General features: G+C 43.7%; 1 protein-coding gene across 2 annotated transcripts in view; it reads right to left on the bottom strand.

Moving 5' to 3' along the window:
- Positions 1-18009, bottom strand: part of LOC119952077 (ADP-ribosylation factor-like protein 13B) — a 48488-nt gene that overhangs the window by 17221 nt on the left and 13258 nt on the right. For both annotated transcript variants that reach the window (XM_038775622.1, XM_038775620.1), the window contains exons 4-6: positions 16825-17074; positions 13332-13437; positions 8728-8930 (exon numbers count right to left, since the gene is read on the bottom strand). In XM_038775622.1, coding sequence (XP_038631550.1) covers positions 8728-8930; positions 13332-13437; positions 16825-17074 — 559 coding nt within the window. The remainder of the gene's footprint in view (positions 1-8727; positions 8931-13331; positions 13438-16824; positions 17075-18009) is intronic.

Here is an 18009-nt window from a genome sequence, read left to right as displayed (position 1 = left end):
AGAAAAGGCATATATGTAAGGCAATATGACAATAGTCATGGGGGAACTCCGATATGCAGGTGAACATTAAAATCAAGTCAGTAGCGGAACCCAAGAAAAGGAATTTGTGGAATGTCTATGAAACGTTTTTTTGTAGCAGCTTGTGGTAGAGCCCACTAGGAAACAAGCAATACTGGATTTGGTAATTGTAATGAGGCAGACTTGATGAGGGAACTTAAGGTGAAGGAACCCTTAAGGGCAGTGACCACAATATGATAGAATTTACCTTCCAGTTTGAAAGGGAGAAGTTGGAATCAGATGTAATGGTATTACAATTGAACAAGGGTAACTACAAAGATATGAGGGAGGAGCTGGTCAGAGTTGGTTAGAAGGGGAGCCCAGCAGGGAAGACAGTTGAACAGCAATGGCAGGAGTTTTTGGGGGTTATTTAGGAGGCACATCAGAAATTCATCCCAAGGAGGAGGAAGCATGCCAAGACGAGGACAAAGCAACTATGGTTGACAAGAGAAGTCAAGGACAGTATAAAAGCAAAGGTAAAAGCATACAATGTGGTGAGCATTAGTGGGAAGCCGGAGGATTGGGGAGTCTTTAAAAGTAAGCAGAGAACAACTAAAAATGCAATAAGGGGGAGGAGAAGATGAAATATGAGTGTAAGCCAGCTAGTCATATAAAAGAAGATTGCAAGAGTTTTTTAAAAATTCTATAAAAGGCAAGAATAGGCATTGGACCACTGTAAAATGAGGCTGGAGAAGTAGTAAGAGGGAACAAAGGAATGACAGAGGAACTGAATAGGTACTTTGCATCAGTCTTCACAGTGGAAGCCACCAGTGCTATACCAGAACTTCAACAGAATCAGGGGGCAGTGCTGATTGTAGTGGTCATCACTAAGGAGAAGGTGCTGGGGAAACTGTAGGGTCTAAAAGTAGATCTATCACCCAGACCAGATGGATTACACCCCAGGGTTCTGAAGGGATTGTGGAGGCATTAGTGATCTTTCAGGAATCACTGAAGGCAGGGAGGTCCCAGAGGACTGTAAAATGGCTAATGTAACATTGCTGCTTAAGATGGGAGGGAGACGGAAGACAGGAAATTATAGGCCAGACTTTGGTTGTTGGCAAGATTTTACAATCCATTATTAAGGATGAGATTGCGGAGTACTTCGAAGTACATGGTGAAATAGGACTGAGTCAGCACGGATTCATCAAGGGGAGATCATGCCTGACAAATCTGTTAGAATTCTTTTAGAACATATCGAGGGAGTCACTAAGTGTCTTTAAGACAGAGATAGATAGGTTCTTGATTAATAAGGGGATCAAGGGTTCAAGGGCGAAGGCAGGAGAGTGGGGATGAGAAACATATCAGCCAAGATTGATTAATGGAGTGGACTCGATGGGCCGAGTGGCCTAATTCTGCTGCTATGTCTTATGATCTTATGGACTGAGATCCCTGAAAAATAAATCCAAGGCAATAGTCAAACTACTTTCATGACTGGCCATTCATATATCATCAGGGAAAAAAATAGTTATCCATCACAATAAAGTATTTATTAGTCATTTAGCAATCCTTGACCAATTTTCTTATCCATTTGTGACATGCTTATAGAGATGACCACTAGATGGAGTTGTACAACCACTCTGCCCAGGAAAAATATTCACTGGAAAGAATCAACAGCTTGTTCACTTTTCCCAGTCTGGCATCAATGGAAATCAGCTTTCTGGAATTTACTTTCAGAAATTCCTTTCATGAATCCCTCTGCTGTTCAACTTCTCTCCCCATCTTCAAAGCCTTGTCTAAATATATCTCTTTCACCATTGTTACAAGCTCGGTCGAGACCAGTAACATTTAAAAAACAAAGAAAAATCCAAAACCCCAGTTGGAACAAAACATTAAAGGAGTTTTACTGAAAAGAAAATCAAATAAAACAAATGCTAAATATTATCTTGGGTAAACCCTATACTCTAAAACCAAGATCAACACAAGAAATGTGAATTAATAGGCAAATTGCAGTTGAGTATATGTTTCACATTAAATAGCAGACACAGCTAAGACGAAGGCAGATCTTACAAATTGGTTTGGTATTTCACTCAGCCTGTGTCATTAATTTCAGTCACAATATCCTCCAAAACTCTACCTTCCTCATGAAGAATTTCAGCTCCTCTTCTGTGGACTAGCCTGATCACCAGCCAACAGCAGCCCATAAGCAGCCCCAGTTCAAGGGACTCGATCTTCTCCTAAAATGCAGAACCTCCTCAATTCTGCTTGTAGCGGTCTGGATGGCATAGATAGGGACATAGGGGCAGGAGTAGACCATTCAACCCATCGAGTCAGCTCCACCATTCAATTAGATCGTTGCCAATCACCTACCTCAACAACACTTGTCCCCACTATCTCAATGTCATTAGTCTCCAGAAATCTATCATTGAGCTTCCATAGCTTTCTGGGGCAGAGAGAAATCCGAATATTCACCACCCTCTGCGTGGAGAAATTCCTCCTCTTCTTAGCTTTAAGTGGCCTATCCGTTATTCTGGGCTAATGTCTCCTGGTTTTAGACTGACCAGCCAGGGGAACCATCATATCCACACCCACCCTGTAAAATCCTACAAAAATGTTGTAAGTTTCAATGAGGTCACCCCTCATTCTTCAAAGCTCTACGGAATATAGGCACAATCTCCCCAATCTCTCCTCCGAAGACAACCCTGCCATCCCAGTGATTAACCTAATCAACCTCCATTGCACTTCCTCTATCACAAGTACATACTTCCTCAGATAAGGGTCCAAAACTATACACAATACTCTAGGTGAGGTCTCACCCAGGCTCTGTACAACTGCAGCAAGATATTCTTACTCCTGTACTCACATCCTCTCGTGATGAAGGCCAAGGAACCATTTGACTTCCTAATTGTTTCTTGTCACTTTTAGTGACTCATGAAGAAGGACATCCAGGTCTCTTTGGACGCCCACACTTCCCAATCTCCCACCATTTAAGAAATATTCTGCTTTCCTGTTTTTTTTTCTACCAAAGTGAATAACTTTACACTTATTCACATTATATTCCATCTGCCACGATTCCAGCCCATTCACTTAGTCTGTTGAACAAGAACAAAGAAAATTACAGCACAGGAACAGGCCCTTCGGCCCTCCCAGCCTGTGCCAATCCAGACCCTTTATTTAAACCTGTTGCCTATTTTCCAAGGATCTACTTCCCTCGGTTCCCCGCCTGTTCATATATCTGTCCAGATGCATCTTAAATGATGCTATCGTACCCGCCTCTACCACCTCCGCTGGCAAAGCATTCCAGGCACCCACCACCCTCTGCGTAAAAAACTTTCCACGCACATCTCCCTTAAACTTTCCCCTCTCACCTTGAAATCGTGACCCCCTTGTAATTGACACCCCCACCCTTGGAAAAAGCTTGTTGCTATCCACCCTGTCCACACCTCTCATAATTTTGTAGACCTCAATCAGGTCTCCCCTCAACCTCCATCTTTCCAATGAAAACAATCCTAATCTACTCAACCTTTCTTCATAGCTAGCACCCTCCATACCAGGCAACATCCTGGTGAACCTCCTCTACACCCTCTCTCAAGCATCCACATCCTTCTGGTAATGTGGCGACCAGAACAGCACGCAGTATTCCAAATGTGGCCTAACCAAAGTCCGATACAACTGTAATATGACCTGCCGACTCTTGTACTCAATACCCCGTCCGATGAAGGCAAGCATGCTGTATGCCTTCTTGACCACTCTATCGACCTGCGTTGCCACCTTCAGGGTACAATGGACCTGAACTCACAGATCTCTCTGTACATCAATTTCCCCCAGGACTCTTCCATTGACCATATAGTCTGTTCTTGAGTTAGATCTTCCAAAATGCATCATCTCGCATTTGCCTGGATTGAACTCCATCTGCCATTTCTCTGCCCAACTCTCCAATCTATCTATATTTTGCTGTATTCTCTGACAGTCCGCCTCGCTATCTGCAACTCCACCAATCTTAGCATCATCTGCAAACTTGCTCATCAGACCACTTATACCTTTGTCCAGATCACAAACAACAGTAGTCCGAGCACTGATCCCTGTGGAACACCACTAGTCACCTTTCTCCATTTTGAGACACTCCATTCCACCAGAACTCGGTCTCCTGTTGCCCAGCCAGTTCTTTATCCATCTAGCTAGTACACCCTGAACCCCATACGACTTCACTTTTTCCATCAACCTGCCATGGGAAACTTTATCAAATGCTTTACTAAAGTCCATGTATATGACATCTACAGCCCTTGCCTCATCAATTAACTTTGTCACTTCCTCAAAGAATTCTATTAGGTTTGTAAGACATGACCTTCCCTGCACAAAACCATGCTGCCTATCACTGATAAGTCTATTTTCTTCCAAATGTGAATAGATCCTATCCCTCAGTATCTTCTCCAACAGTTTGCCTACCACTGACGTCAAGCTCATAGGTCTGTAATTCCCTGGATTATCCCTGCTTAAACAAAGGGACAACATTAGCAGTTCTCCAGTCCTCTGGGACCTCACCTATGCTCAATGATGCTGCAAAGATATCTGTTAAGGCCCCAGCTATTTCGTCCCTCGCTTCCCTCAGTAACCTGGGATACTCTTGAAGCCTTCTTGCATCCTCCTCACAACTTACGTTCCCACCCAGTTTTCTGGCACCTGCAAATTTGGAGATATTATAATCGGTCCCCAGTCCAAATCATTAATATGGATTGTGAACAGCTGTGGCCTCAGCACTGAAGTTTGTGGTACCCCATTAGTATCAGTCTGCCATCCTGAGAATGATACGTTTATTCCTACTCTTTGCTTTCTGTCTTTTAACCAGTTTTCAATCCACACCAGTATATTTCCCATGCGCTCTAATATTATTTACTAACCTCCTGTGCAGGACTTTATCAAAAGCGTTCTGAAAATCCAAATACACCACATCCGCTGGTTCTCCTTTATCCATACTGCAAGTACTTTTCTCAAAAATTCCAAAATTAGTCAAACATGCTTATTCTTTCATAAATTCATGTTGACTGCCCAATTCTACCATTCTTTTCTAAATGTCCAGTTATCACATGGCATGTTAGCACAATGGCTATCACTGTTGCATCACAGTGCCAGAGACAGGGGTTCAATTCCCGGTTTGGGTCACTGTCTTTGCAGAGTCTGCATGTCTCTTCCATGCCTGCATGGGTTTCCTCCGGGTGCTCTGGTTTCCTCCCACAAGTCCCAAAAGACATGCCTAATAGGTGAATTGGACATTCTGAATTCTCCCCCAGTGTACCTGACGACTAGGGGATTTTTACAGTAACTTCATTGCAGTGTTAATGCAAGTCTTTTTAAAATAAATTTAGAGTAACCAATTATTTTTTTTCTAATTAAGGGCAATTTAGCATGGGCATTCCACCTAACCTGCACATCTTTGGGTTGTGGGGGTGAAACCCACGCAGACACAGGGAGAATGTGCAAACTCCACACAGACAGTGACGGGATTCGAACCCGGGTCCTCAGCGCTGTAGTCCCAGTGCTAACCATTGCACCACGTGCCGCCCTGTGTTAATGCAAGTCTACTTGTGACACTAATAAAGATTATTATTATAGATTCTAACATTTCCCTTACTATTAACAGTTCTGTAGTTCTTCATTCTTCCTCTTCCTCACTTCATAAGTAGTGGGGTTACATATGCGACCTTCAAATCTGCAGGAATTTTGAAAAATAACTACTTAAGTATCCACTATCTCTCTAGCCACCACTTTCTGGGATGAAGCTGAAATGAAATGAAAATCGCTTATTGTCACAAGTAGGCTTCAAATGAAGTTACTGTAAAAAGCCCCTAGGTGTCTGTTCGGGGAGGCTGGTACGGGAAGCTCATCTGGCCCAGGGGATTTATCAAATTTATGTCCAGTTAACTGTTGAAGTATTACCTCTTTACTGATCCTAATTTCTTATAGTTCCTCAGTTTCACCAGTACCTTTGTCACCTTGTATTTCTGGGAGATATTCTACATCTTCCATGAAGACAGACATCTCTCTGTTTGCCACAATAAATTATCCGATCCCCACATGTCATGGACCCACATTTGTCTGCCTTTATGCTGCTCGCTAGTTTGCATTCATAGTCTATTTTCCCTTTCTTTATCAGTTTCTTGATCCTCCTTTGGATTCTAAATTGCACCCAATCCCCAGCTTACCACATTTCCTCATTAGCCACGTCCTTTGATCTAGTGCAATCTTTAACTTCTTTCGTTAACCTTGGTTGATCTACCTTTTCCTTTGGGTGTTTGAGCCTTAGAATATGGCTTAGACATTTAGGAGTCAACCATATTGCTGTAGGCCAGGATGGCAGATTTCCTTCCCGAAAGGGAAGATGGGTTTTGTATGACAATGGCCTGATCCGACTATTAATTATTAGACTTTTATTTCCAGATTTTGTTACTGAACTCAAATATCACCATCTGCCATTGTGGGATTCAAACTTGGATTCCTCGACCACTATCCTTGGTCTCTCTTCCTGCACATGAGCGCTAATTTTGTTAACCAAGTCTATGTTTTTTTAAATTGAAGTTGCCTATTTGAACCCATGTAACATGCATTCGTGATTCATACCATGGCCAACAGTAGCAGTACAGTTTGGTGGCCGATAAACAACCCCCACTAATATTTGCTGCCCTTTCCTGTTTCTTAGAATACTGATTCTACATCTTGATCCTTCGATCTAAGATCCCCTCTTACTACTATACTAATCTCATCCCTTATTACGAGTGCTCCCCACCTCCTATTCATTTTTTGCCTATCCCTCCTGAATGCCACACATCGTTGAGTATTCAGTTCTCAACCCTGGACACCATCCAGCCATGTCTCTGAAATGGTAATTAAATCATACCCATTTACCTCACTTTGTGTATTCAAATCCCCACCCTTTTGCTAATGCTGCATGCATTCAGATAGAGTACCATTAATTCTGCTTTTTAAAATCTTTATTCTCTATTCTAATCCTATTTGATGCTTGCCTATGCTTCATCTGTCTTCTATCTTTGCTTTCTACTTCCTATTACCTGTTTTGCTTCGCTCAAATCTGTGCTCCCTCTTAGGTTCCTATCCACCTGCCAGCTTAGTTTAAACCCTCCCTAGAGCATCTCCCTGCAGGGATGTTAAAGCCGGTCCTGCTAAGATGCAGCCCGTTCATCTTGTACATGTCCCATCTGTTCCGCCTGTCTCAGAACCGGTCCCTATCCCCAAAAATCTGATGCCCTCCCTGCTACACCAGTTCTCCAGCCACATGTTCAATTGCTGCTTCTATGCTCACTGGCATGTGGAACTTGAGGTATTCCTCAGATTGCTGCTCGAGAGGTCCTGATTTTCATCCTAATTCCCCAAAATCTTCTTTCAGAAACACATCCCCCTTCATAGCTAAGTCATTTGTACCGACGTGGAGCACAATCTCTGGCTGTCCACCCTCCCCCAAAAGAATATCCTCCAGTGGCATCCTTGATCCTGGTACGAGGGAGGCAACATACCATCCTAGAATCAAGACTATGGCTACAGAAATGCCCGTCTGTTCATCCAACTATTATTAAACCTCACTGTACTGATAAATATGAGTAATGCTTAACACACTTTATGAGTTGAAATAAACATTACTTAAAGCACCTCCTTCTCCTGTGTAACAAATTCTCATGTGAGCCTAATTCATGACTCACTCGGTCTCCGTCTTACTCAGATACTGTCCACTGTCTACTTGTGCACCTATTACTGACCACTGATCCATTACCATTATCTCCTAGTAATAGAAACAGCAACAACTGTATATTTGCTTATCTTCAGATTCTGGATTCCCTGTCCTCTTCAAACTGTCTATATTGCACCATTTGGATTATCATCTGAGCTTAGACAATTCTGCTTCATTTTATAGGGTTTCAACCAGTTTCAATCTCCACAGAAGTTTTGGTTTCCAATCTCAGCTTCAGGCTTAGTTTCCTTAGAAACCAGAAGGTTCGGTGGGCGACATGGTGGCATAGTGGTTAGCACTGCTGCCTCACAGCACCAGAGACCTAGGTTCAATTGCGGCCTTGGGTGACTGTCTGTGTGCAGCTTGCACGTTCTCCCCGTGTCTGTGTGGGTTTCCTCCAGGTTCTGTGGTTTCCTCCCACAGTCCAAAGAAGTGCAGGATCGGCAGATTGGCCACGATACATTGCCCCTTAGTGTCCAAAAATGTGGAGGTTAGGTGGGGTTCTTGGGTTACGGGGATAGTGTGGGGTGTCGGCCTAGGTAGAGTGCTCTTTCAGAAGGTTGGTGCAGACTCGATGGGCCAAATGGCCTCCTTCTGCACTGTAGGAATTCTATGGCTCAGTTTCCTTTCTCAGCTTCCTTGTTTAATTAAGGTCAGTCTAAAAAAATACAAGCTTGAAACCATGGATTCCATCTCACCATCCCTAACCATTATAAGGTCTTGGTTAACAGATTACAAGCTGACCCTGATAGCACAAGAACACACCTGAACACACCTGCTCTATTTTGGACGGTGTCATGGAATGATTTAACCCCATCAGTTTAATGTCTCACCCCCAAAAAACGCACCACACAGTGCAGCATTCCCTCAGTACTACACTGAAGTGTTAATCAAATGATGTGACCAAGTCTCGGAAGTGGGGATTGAACCAATAACTTTCTGACTTAAAAGTGTAAGAAGTACTACTGGGCCACAGCTGACACAAATACTTTTACCTTTCTCCTTGTATCCTGCGTATTGGCAGTGCTCCCTCTGATTGTTCCTGCTCTTTGATCTTTGGTGCCGTACTATCATGGAGCAGACGTGTACACAGATTGGCGTAGTCCTTGGCGATCGCACGCAGGAGCCACCGCAGCCCCTTCCGAATGGTCTTGTCTAGTTTCTTTTCAGCATAGTCCAAAGTAGCTGAGCACGGTTCCTTAAAAAAAGAGTGCTCTTTCTGCAAATTCATATCATTATGGCTTGACACAATACTTTGACATTAGGTGACAGCTCATCCAACAAAAACTAAGTTGCTGAATGTTTAACTTTACACACTCATACTTCACAATTGAAAGAAGTTCCCTGTGTGTTAAGCTGTAGTTTTTGCCTCAAAAAATGTCTTCTTATTCTTTTTCTTCCTAATCTGGTTTTAATTCCTGCCTTACAATTCCTTAGTCCTTTGAATCATTCATTGTTACGGAGAATGGCTTTTTCCTTGAACTCTGTCAATGTCTCACTGAAACAAACTATTAACAAGAATTGCCTGCGGGGGCACTCCACTGTCAGGCCACTCAGCTGCCACAGCAGATGAAAAACACATGAGATGTCCCTGTTCACAGCCTTGTGCCGTCAAGCATGGATGCCACCAGATCATCTTGTACATTTGAAACTTGTCTGAGGCCTTTGCAAAATTATCGGACTCACTCTCCCGGGTACATGGCTGTAATAGGAAGATTGTGCACCAAATCCAATCCTAGTGAGCAGCTAGATAAATAAAGGTTACCAGAAAGTAAGAAAATTATGATATGCCCCAGGAGTCATATAGCCAATAAATCATGTCAATGCAGAAGTATTTATGTACACTGTATATAATTAATTTTCTGGTATTCACTGAGAATTTATTTTCCACCTTAGTGATTGGATTTATACAGTATCAACCGTATCAAGATAGCTGGAGTACCATTTTGGAATGCAAGATTTATTACATTGATATTCGAATAAATTTTGTTTTAAGAACAACTCATGAGGTGCAAAATAACCTTGAGGTTCTTTATTATTCGTGGTTTTGTTACATTCTGCATTTCCTGTTTTCTGAGGTGTGTAGAGAATAGCGAGAATGAGATACATTGGTTAACCTGATAAATAGACAACAAGGGCCATTCTTGAACAGGTGTTCTGTTCATACCACACTGTAGGGAATAATGTTAAGAACCCCATTGATGTTACCTGTGAGAGTGGCTCAAAGCCCCAGAGGATAACTTGAAACATTGGTTCATAGTGCCGTATATTTGTTTGGCATAATGTGAGGAACAATGTACAATCCTGTGAGGAACCAGTCTAGTCATTGTGTAAACAATTAATAAAGAATATTTATTAAAGTGAAAGAAAAAAAACACACATAACAAAAGACTAATATACACTATGACACATACGTATATGAATAACTAAACACATTGTTTTATCTGAAGTTACCCCTTGTTCCCAAAATACACCCATGTTCCCTGAACTCATTGAAACACCCCTTTTCCCAAGCAACATTCAATTTTAGTAATTCCACAGGTCAAATCCAGTTAATAGTTACCACACAATAGCGCTTAGGTGACCAAATCTGGGAAACCATCTCATTAAGGTGCAACAAAGGCACAAACCTACGTCTTTTAGAGGAGAATATCTGCAATCTGCTGTGGCTCTAAATGTTCAATGGAACAGGTCTCCATAGCTTAGATCACAGATGGAACTCTATTGGCGGGATTCTCCGACCTCCCTGCCAGGTTGGAGAATCCCAGGGGGGCGGCGCGAATCCTGCCCCGCCGCCCCAATGCCGGCTGCCGTATTCTCTGGTGCTGTTTTTTGGGCGGGGGCGGAATTCACACCAGTCGGGGGCCGTTGGCAGCAGCCCCCCAGGCATTTCTTCCTTCCGTGCCGCACCCTGTAGGGCTCCGTCATGGCCAGCGCGGATAAGAGAACCCCCTGTGCATGCGCAAAATACGCTGGCCGGTCTGCGCATGCGCGGAACCATGCCGGCGGTTCTACGCATGTGCAAGAGCACGCCAGCCCTTCGGCGCAGTGTGACCTCGCGCCATCCCTTGGCGCCGGCTGGAACGGCGCCAACCATTCCGGCATCCACCTAGCCCCCAAAAGTGTGAAGAATTCTGCATTTTTGGGGGCTGGTAACGCCGGAGTGGTTGGCACCGGTTTTCCCCGCCGTCGTGGGGACTTAGTCCCCAGAAGGGAGAATCCGTCTGTGTCTCGCTGCTGGATGGAGAACTAACCTCCCTTCCCAATGTGGGTGCAGACACTATTATACTGTTCAATCTCTTTGATATTCCCCTCTGAGGATTCTTCTGTCTACCTGTGCAAATTCTTTGCCTTTAGAAGTTATCATTTGTATGGCCCACTGATCTCTGGTACACAATGTTTCTGATATGGCATTCGCAGCTCAATGTCTCTAGACTCCTGCTAATCTTGTTATTGGGCAAATTGCATCTCACTATTTTTCCATGTGCCGGCTAATTTTGTTACTTGTCTGTTATTTTATTTTAATCTCAATTTCACTGTTAATCTCATTACCTCCCCACATTCCTGGCAATAAAGACAATAAATGCTGCAACTTTTAATCTTACATGGAACTAAATTGACGTGAAAGATGTGACGTGATTCTCTGTTCAGAAGCTATCTTTTTTGATAATGCAAAAATATAAAACTTTTGTGTTAATGCAAAAATATAAAACAATATACTAAGAGATGCTAATTATAACAATCTAGCCCATATTATAAGATAAGAGCATAGTAACGCTGAACATCTTGTATCCTCTGTATCTGATCAGACCCAAAGCCACCTGGATTGGTGCGTTTAAGCCATTTGTGTGGCCCTGATATGCCTGCAATGTAGGCACTTTGCATGGACTAGAAACAGAGTTAATGTTTCCACTCTACATATGGACTCAAAACATTAACTCTGGGCGTGGTCGTGCAGCTATGCTGCTCCCAAAAAGCAGTGTGCCACGGAGATAGCAGCCTGGAGACCCCTCTCTCGGAATATCTCCGGCTCACAACGCCTCACAAGATTTAACGTGATCTCGCGAGACGTTGCGATGTAGATCCCGCTCATTGTGGGCGGGATAATTTTTTTGCAAATCTGCATATTAAGAGTGAGACAGTTAGTGCATGCCCTTTGGGCAAGGTGGGGAGTTGGCACTGCTGGGGCCACCCAGGCACCCTTGCACTGCCAGCCTGGCACTGGCAGTACCACCTGACACTGTTAAGGTGCCCAGATGGCATTGCCAGCTGGCAGCGGCACTGTCAGAGTACCAGGTTGGCACTGCCATGGTGTCAAGCTGGTATTTTTTGCACAGTGACGATCGGGCCGGAGGTGTCCTGCATGGGTGATTTGGGGGGGGGGGGGTGCCAGGGACTCCTTCATAGTGATTTGGGGCTTGGGGGGGGGGATGTGGGGGTCACGTTGGGGGCTCCAGAGATCCAGAAATAGTGTCCCAACGTCTCGCTACACTGAGGCGTTCTGGCGAGCAGAAGTGATTCTCTGTTAAGAAGCTATCAAACATTTTTGGGTGTATGCAAAAATATAAAACAATACACTCTGAGATGCTAATTATAACAATCTAGCCCATATTATAAAACAACAGCATAGTAACGCTGAACGTCCTCAGCGGACCTCCTCAGTGCAGAAAACGGGGCAATGTGCTCCCTGCTGATGCCCCCTATCTAACCCAAGTACCATTCAATAGTTTTGTGTTTCTCAGCGCTGCGAGCGCTGGGAAACATGTGGCTAAACGGGCTCGCTATGGGACTTTGTTCCCATTTAGATAAATCGCGTCCTCTGTTTCCCTCTCAACAGATGCTGCCAGATCTGCTGAGACATTCCAGCTTTTTCTGTTGTTAAAATTCCAGAACAACCAGAAGGAATCCTCATCCCTTTTCCCATGCTTTTTAAATATAAATTTAGAGGACCCAATTTTATTTTTTTCCAATTAAGGGGCAATTTAATGTGGCCAATCCAAATACACTGCACATTTTTGGATTGTGGGTGTGAAACTCATGCAGACAAACTCCAACACGGACAGTAACCCAGAGCTGGGATTCGAACCTGGGGCATCAGCACCGTAATCCCGGTGCTAACCACTGTGTCACCGTGCTGCCCTTACCATGCTTTTTGTCAGGAAGAAGATGCATTCACAAGAAAATGGTGGGTTAACAATCCTGGCTAAAAGTTATGTGTTAAATAACTCACCAGTGACTACAGGTCTTGATGTAACCACGTTCATGTATTATGGAGGTAATATAGCTGTAAATATAAATATGCTGGGGATAAATATCATGTCACAAGTCTTGCTGTGCTTTCAAGCAGCCTCATCCAAGCGTGGGAATAACCTATATTAGGAATGTGTCAGGCCATACAAATGGCCCAGGGCAGGAAATGTGTCTTCTCCCCTTCTCTGATGGGTGTTGTGCACCTCTGATATGGTGTACCTGACATGTTTCCAATAGGTGGATAGAGGAAAATCTGCTCTAACATTTTTGGAGAAGCTGGGAATAGAAAGCGCAAGGTATTAGAAAAGCGAGTCGCATCTCAGCAACACACAAACGTTATTCAACTTACAATGTGACAGATGGATTTATTTTCATTGGCCAGTTTCCCCAGGGATATCTGCTCAATAATATCGAACTCTGGAAGAGCCTCAGCTTTATCCTGCTTGTTTGCTAGTCTAAATAAAAAGTGAAGGATGAAACATTCAGTGTGAGAAAAACAAATGGGTATTTGAAGATTTAAAGAAGGAAACAGAATATTTCAATGAATTGTCAGTACCTGTTACATGTTGAAAGTAAACCTTGCATAAAACCTCTGTACGTACATACAAATTAAAGTCTGCTGAATCATTCGGACTCCTATTCCAGTATCAATTTACATACATGCATATAAGAAGTTACGTGAGTTGCAAACTCACAGTATCAGAGGACAATTGTGTTTGACAATGGGTGAATTGTCAGAACAATCACTCGTTCTAACTCCAGTTAATTAATGGTGGTTGACTTTCCAATGAGATGACAGATTGTGGCGGGATTACGTTGATTGTCACAGATTATTGCTATTTACATGGAATGTCTTTGACACATTAATATGAAGTAGGTTTCCAAAAATAAAATACATGCAGGGGAACCTCAACAATGTATATGTACTTGTTCAGCAAGATCGATTTCAGTAGGAAATTGCATATTTTTTCTATTTTTAACAGTAAGCATTAGTATCAAGGGCAATTACTTTAGGTAAACCAAATATCATTAAATATGGAGGACAGCATCCATTGCTTTGTAGCTTCTATTATAGATGGATCAGATACAGACTACATTTCCTTATAAATGGTCTGATTAAACACTCCCACATTAGGTTAAGCTTATAGTAAACGCAAAGCAAAGCTTTCTCTACACTTTTTGCACTCATGAGAATGGGAATATTGACCTCTTGGGCTGCACAGTGGTTAGCACTGCTGCCTCACAGTGCCAGTGACTCTTTTGTTGAATCGGTGCAGACTTGATGGGCCGAATGGTCTTCTTCTGCATTGTAGGGATTCTATGATTTATATCTTAGCAAAATATAAACATGGGTGTGAAGCAAAGTTTCTTCTTTATTTTTATATTTGCTTTTTCCATTAAAATCAGTGACCAGCTGAAATTATACACAGCCTCATTTATCAAACTGGAGAGGGTCAAGTTTTCCCGAAGGGGATCAGTGCAAGGGTTCTTCCGGCGGTGGCAGCCGTTTCTAGACTTCCTGACGGAGCATTAGGGGATGGTCAATTTCAGCAGCAACCTGGGGGGGGGGGGGGGGGGGGGGGAGGGAGGGGGATGGGCGGGGGTGTTCTTTACTGGGTATGTGTATTTTGTTTCCATGTTATTTAATTATTTTTGTTAATTTATTGCTTCTGTATTTGGGGGGGGGGGGGGGGGGTGTTACTGTTTTTTTCTCTTTTCTTCCGTTTCATTGGTTAAAATTTGTTGAAAATTTGAATTAAAATTATTTTAAAAAAAAAGAAATTATACCCAGCCTCGGTACAGCATTTACTTTGGCACCAAACCTGAACAGGGAAAAGATGCAGCACGTGATTCAGTGAACTCAAGTTAAAGTCCGCTGAACAGCGCATTTAGCGGGGTGTTTCTCGGACCCCGCTATTCAATAGAACTTGCCAATATTTTTGGCCTCGGCGAGGAATTCCCCATCAAGGCCACTCTCTAAGTCATGGTTTTACAAAGTCAGGGTCGCGGCTCATGTGTGAGCCGCAGGCGGATGTTGGAAGGGTTGCAGTACTATAGGTCCCGCCATTCCCGTGGCAGTCCTGATCGCGGGAGAAGGCTCCAACAGCCGCTACTGGCTTTTACATCAAGCATTGTGGTCACTGTCGCCTTTTAAATGGAGATACATGATTAGACTGTGTGGCGTCTTCGGGCCAAAAGCTTCAGCAGAGAGCAGGTCATGCACCATGCACCCTGCATGTAGAATTGATGTGAAGTGCGGTCCAGGTGCATGCTTTTGGTGCCAAAGCAAGGAGCAGAGTTGTTTCGATTTTGCAGCTGCTGGCCAGCAATGCAAATGAACTGTGAAAATCAATGTGGTTTACAATGTGGTAAGAGATGGTCAGGGACTCAGATAGGCAGTTTACCTATTGGACAGAATCTCACAACAGAATCTGTTTGAGAGAGCTGCGCAGGAGAGTCCAAGGCAGGATTGAACAGTGGTAATATTAGAGTTCCAGGGTCTCTGGTTAACAGCCCTGAAAAAATAAACTTAACTCGGAAAAAATAAGTAAAGGTGATTTCTTGGTGTGGTTTTGTCAATTGTGACAATGCAAATAAGGCAGGCAAAGCCCATGTGTGCTGTGTGCAGAGAATTACTGGCGAATGAGAGTTTAGAATTTGAAAGAGAAGTGGTGTGTGGAAAATTCCTTTTTAGTTTGAGACCACAGAGTCAGTTATCAACTTAGAGCTGACTCCAAATTAAAAGACTACACTGCTGCAGTTTACCTGTAATACATTAAAAATGTGCCAAAGGGCCACGAGTCTGTCAGCATTCTGGGGAGTAACTCGAGTAAAACAAACATTTTGTTTCCATTGTCCGTCATGATGACCTAAATGTGTGAGGTTGGATTTTCCATTTTCACAAAGATGAAGATGGCATAAGGGAACTGGCTGAAGACAGCACCTGATATCTGCATTGTCCTCTCCTCCTTTGAACCAGATTCAAATGCGATTGTGGACACGGCAGGCTTCCCATTTGCATTAAAAGGAGTGTGTAGCATTGCCCGGACAGCATATGTCACAAAGGTCAGTTGGCATGTGTTGCTAAGGCCGGCCACCATGGGTCCCGAAGGTAGGCTGGTTGCCAAAAGTGGGTCCCGAGAAAAAAAGTTTGAAAAACACTGCTTTAAGTCATCTCCTGTACTGGATCAGTCCAGCTCAGTTTGCCTGTGCAGGAAGGCTACTCACGGATTGGGGCACTATTTTTAAAGGCAGCCCCAATCTTTCGACCCACCTGTGCCCCACTGCGGCTTCAGGACTCTCCCACTTCACTCAACTTACCTCTTCCACGGCACCCAAACCACCCCCGCCCCCCACCCCCTCACCCCAGCTCTTATGGGTAAGGACCCCAAGGCCTGACCCCTCGCATGGGCAACCTGGCACCCTGGCAGTGCCCTGACCAGCATGGCAGTGCCATGGTGCCAGGCTAGAAGTGCCAAGGTGCTAAAGTGCCAGAGGGAATGCCAGGAAGCCACCCAGCTCTGTCTCCAACCACTCGTGGGCCTCAACACCCCAGTGAGACCCCCCCCCCCCCACCAATGTGCCATCATGCCATCACAAGGTCATCTCAGTGGAACTTGTCTGTATTTGGAAGCCAGCAAGGCACGTCAAGGCTGTTAAATCGTTCCAAACATATAAATGATACAGTGGTTTTGCATGTTGATACCGTTTGCTCAGCTAAGTTACATTAAAACAAAACAATAAAAGTTTTACCCAGCACTTTGTTATCAATCTTTTCACTCCTTTACTCTCCCAATCATATTTACTATCAAATTCAGTCTTCTATGGTTTTCAGGACTTACACGAGGACAGGCTTCCCAGACATCTCCTGATGTTTCAGTACTTCTGACAGAGCATTTCCAGCTTCACCCATTCGCTTCACATCTGTCGAGTCAACAACGAAAATAAAACCATGCGCTTCAGGATAATAATTCTTCCAAGTGTTTCGGACTTTCTCTCCACCACCAAGGTCAAATATTGTCACGTTAAACCGATCTACCATGAGGTCAGTCCTGGAAAATCCACCATTTGGACGAATTAAGAAAGGAGATTCTGGTGGGAAAAATAGTAAGGATGTTACAAAATGTTCCTATTTTTTACTGGAATACTGTAACGGGGTAAAATGATTTTGACATTGCCTCAGAAATGTGCCTTAAACCTAACCTTAATAGAAATGGAGTGTTCAAACCTTTCCTCCTCATTGGAATAGAAACAGACTGTCTGAATGTAGGAAACACAGAACCTTTTAATGTAATGATTGCAGCACAGGAATCACAGCTCACTTGACTAGGCGGCTGGTGTGTGATTCATAGAATTTACAGTACAGAAGGAGGCCATATGGCCCATCAAGTCTGCACCGGCTCTTGGAGCACCCTACCCAAGGTCAACACCTCCGCCCTATCCCCATAACCCAGTAACCCCACCCAACACTAAGGGCAATTTTGGACACTAAGGGCAATTTATCATGGCCAATCGACCTAACCTGCACATCTTTGGACTGCAGGTGGAAACCTGAGCACCCGGAGGAAACCCACGCACACACGGGGAGGATGTGCAGACTCCGCACAGACAGTGACCCAAGCTGGAATCAAACCTGGGACCCTGGAGCTGTGAAGCATTTGTGCTATACACAATGCTACCGTGCTGTAGAACAATGCCAACTGTGAGGGGTTCGACCTTTGTTCTGACTGAGCTAGAATTGAGGCCTGCCTCCTTGTCCTCCCCTGTTAAAAAAAAATCACACCATAAGTTGTGGTTGAGTGACCCTTGAATAATTGAGAATGCTGCCTGGAAAAGAGTACAGTAAGAAGTCTTACAACACCAGGTTAAAGCCCAACATTTTAGTTTCAAACACTAGCTTTCGGAGCACTGCTCCTTCCTCAGGTGAATGAAGAGTTATGTTCCAGAAACATATATACAGACAAATTCAAAGATGCCAGACAATGCTTAGAATGCAAGCATTTGCAGTAATTCAGTCTTTACAGATC

This window comes from Scyliorhinus canicula, chromosome 17 (genome assembly GCF_902713615.1).
Source record: "Scyliorhinus canicula chromosome 17, sScyCan1.1, whole genome shotgun sequence".
NCBI lineage: Eukaryota > Metazoa > Chordata > Chondrichthyes > Carcharhiniformes > Scyliorhinidae > Scyliorhinus > Scyliorhinus canicula.
This window is presented reverse-complemented; position numbering and strand designations above follow the sequence as displayed.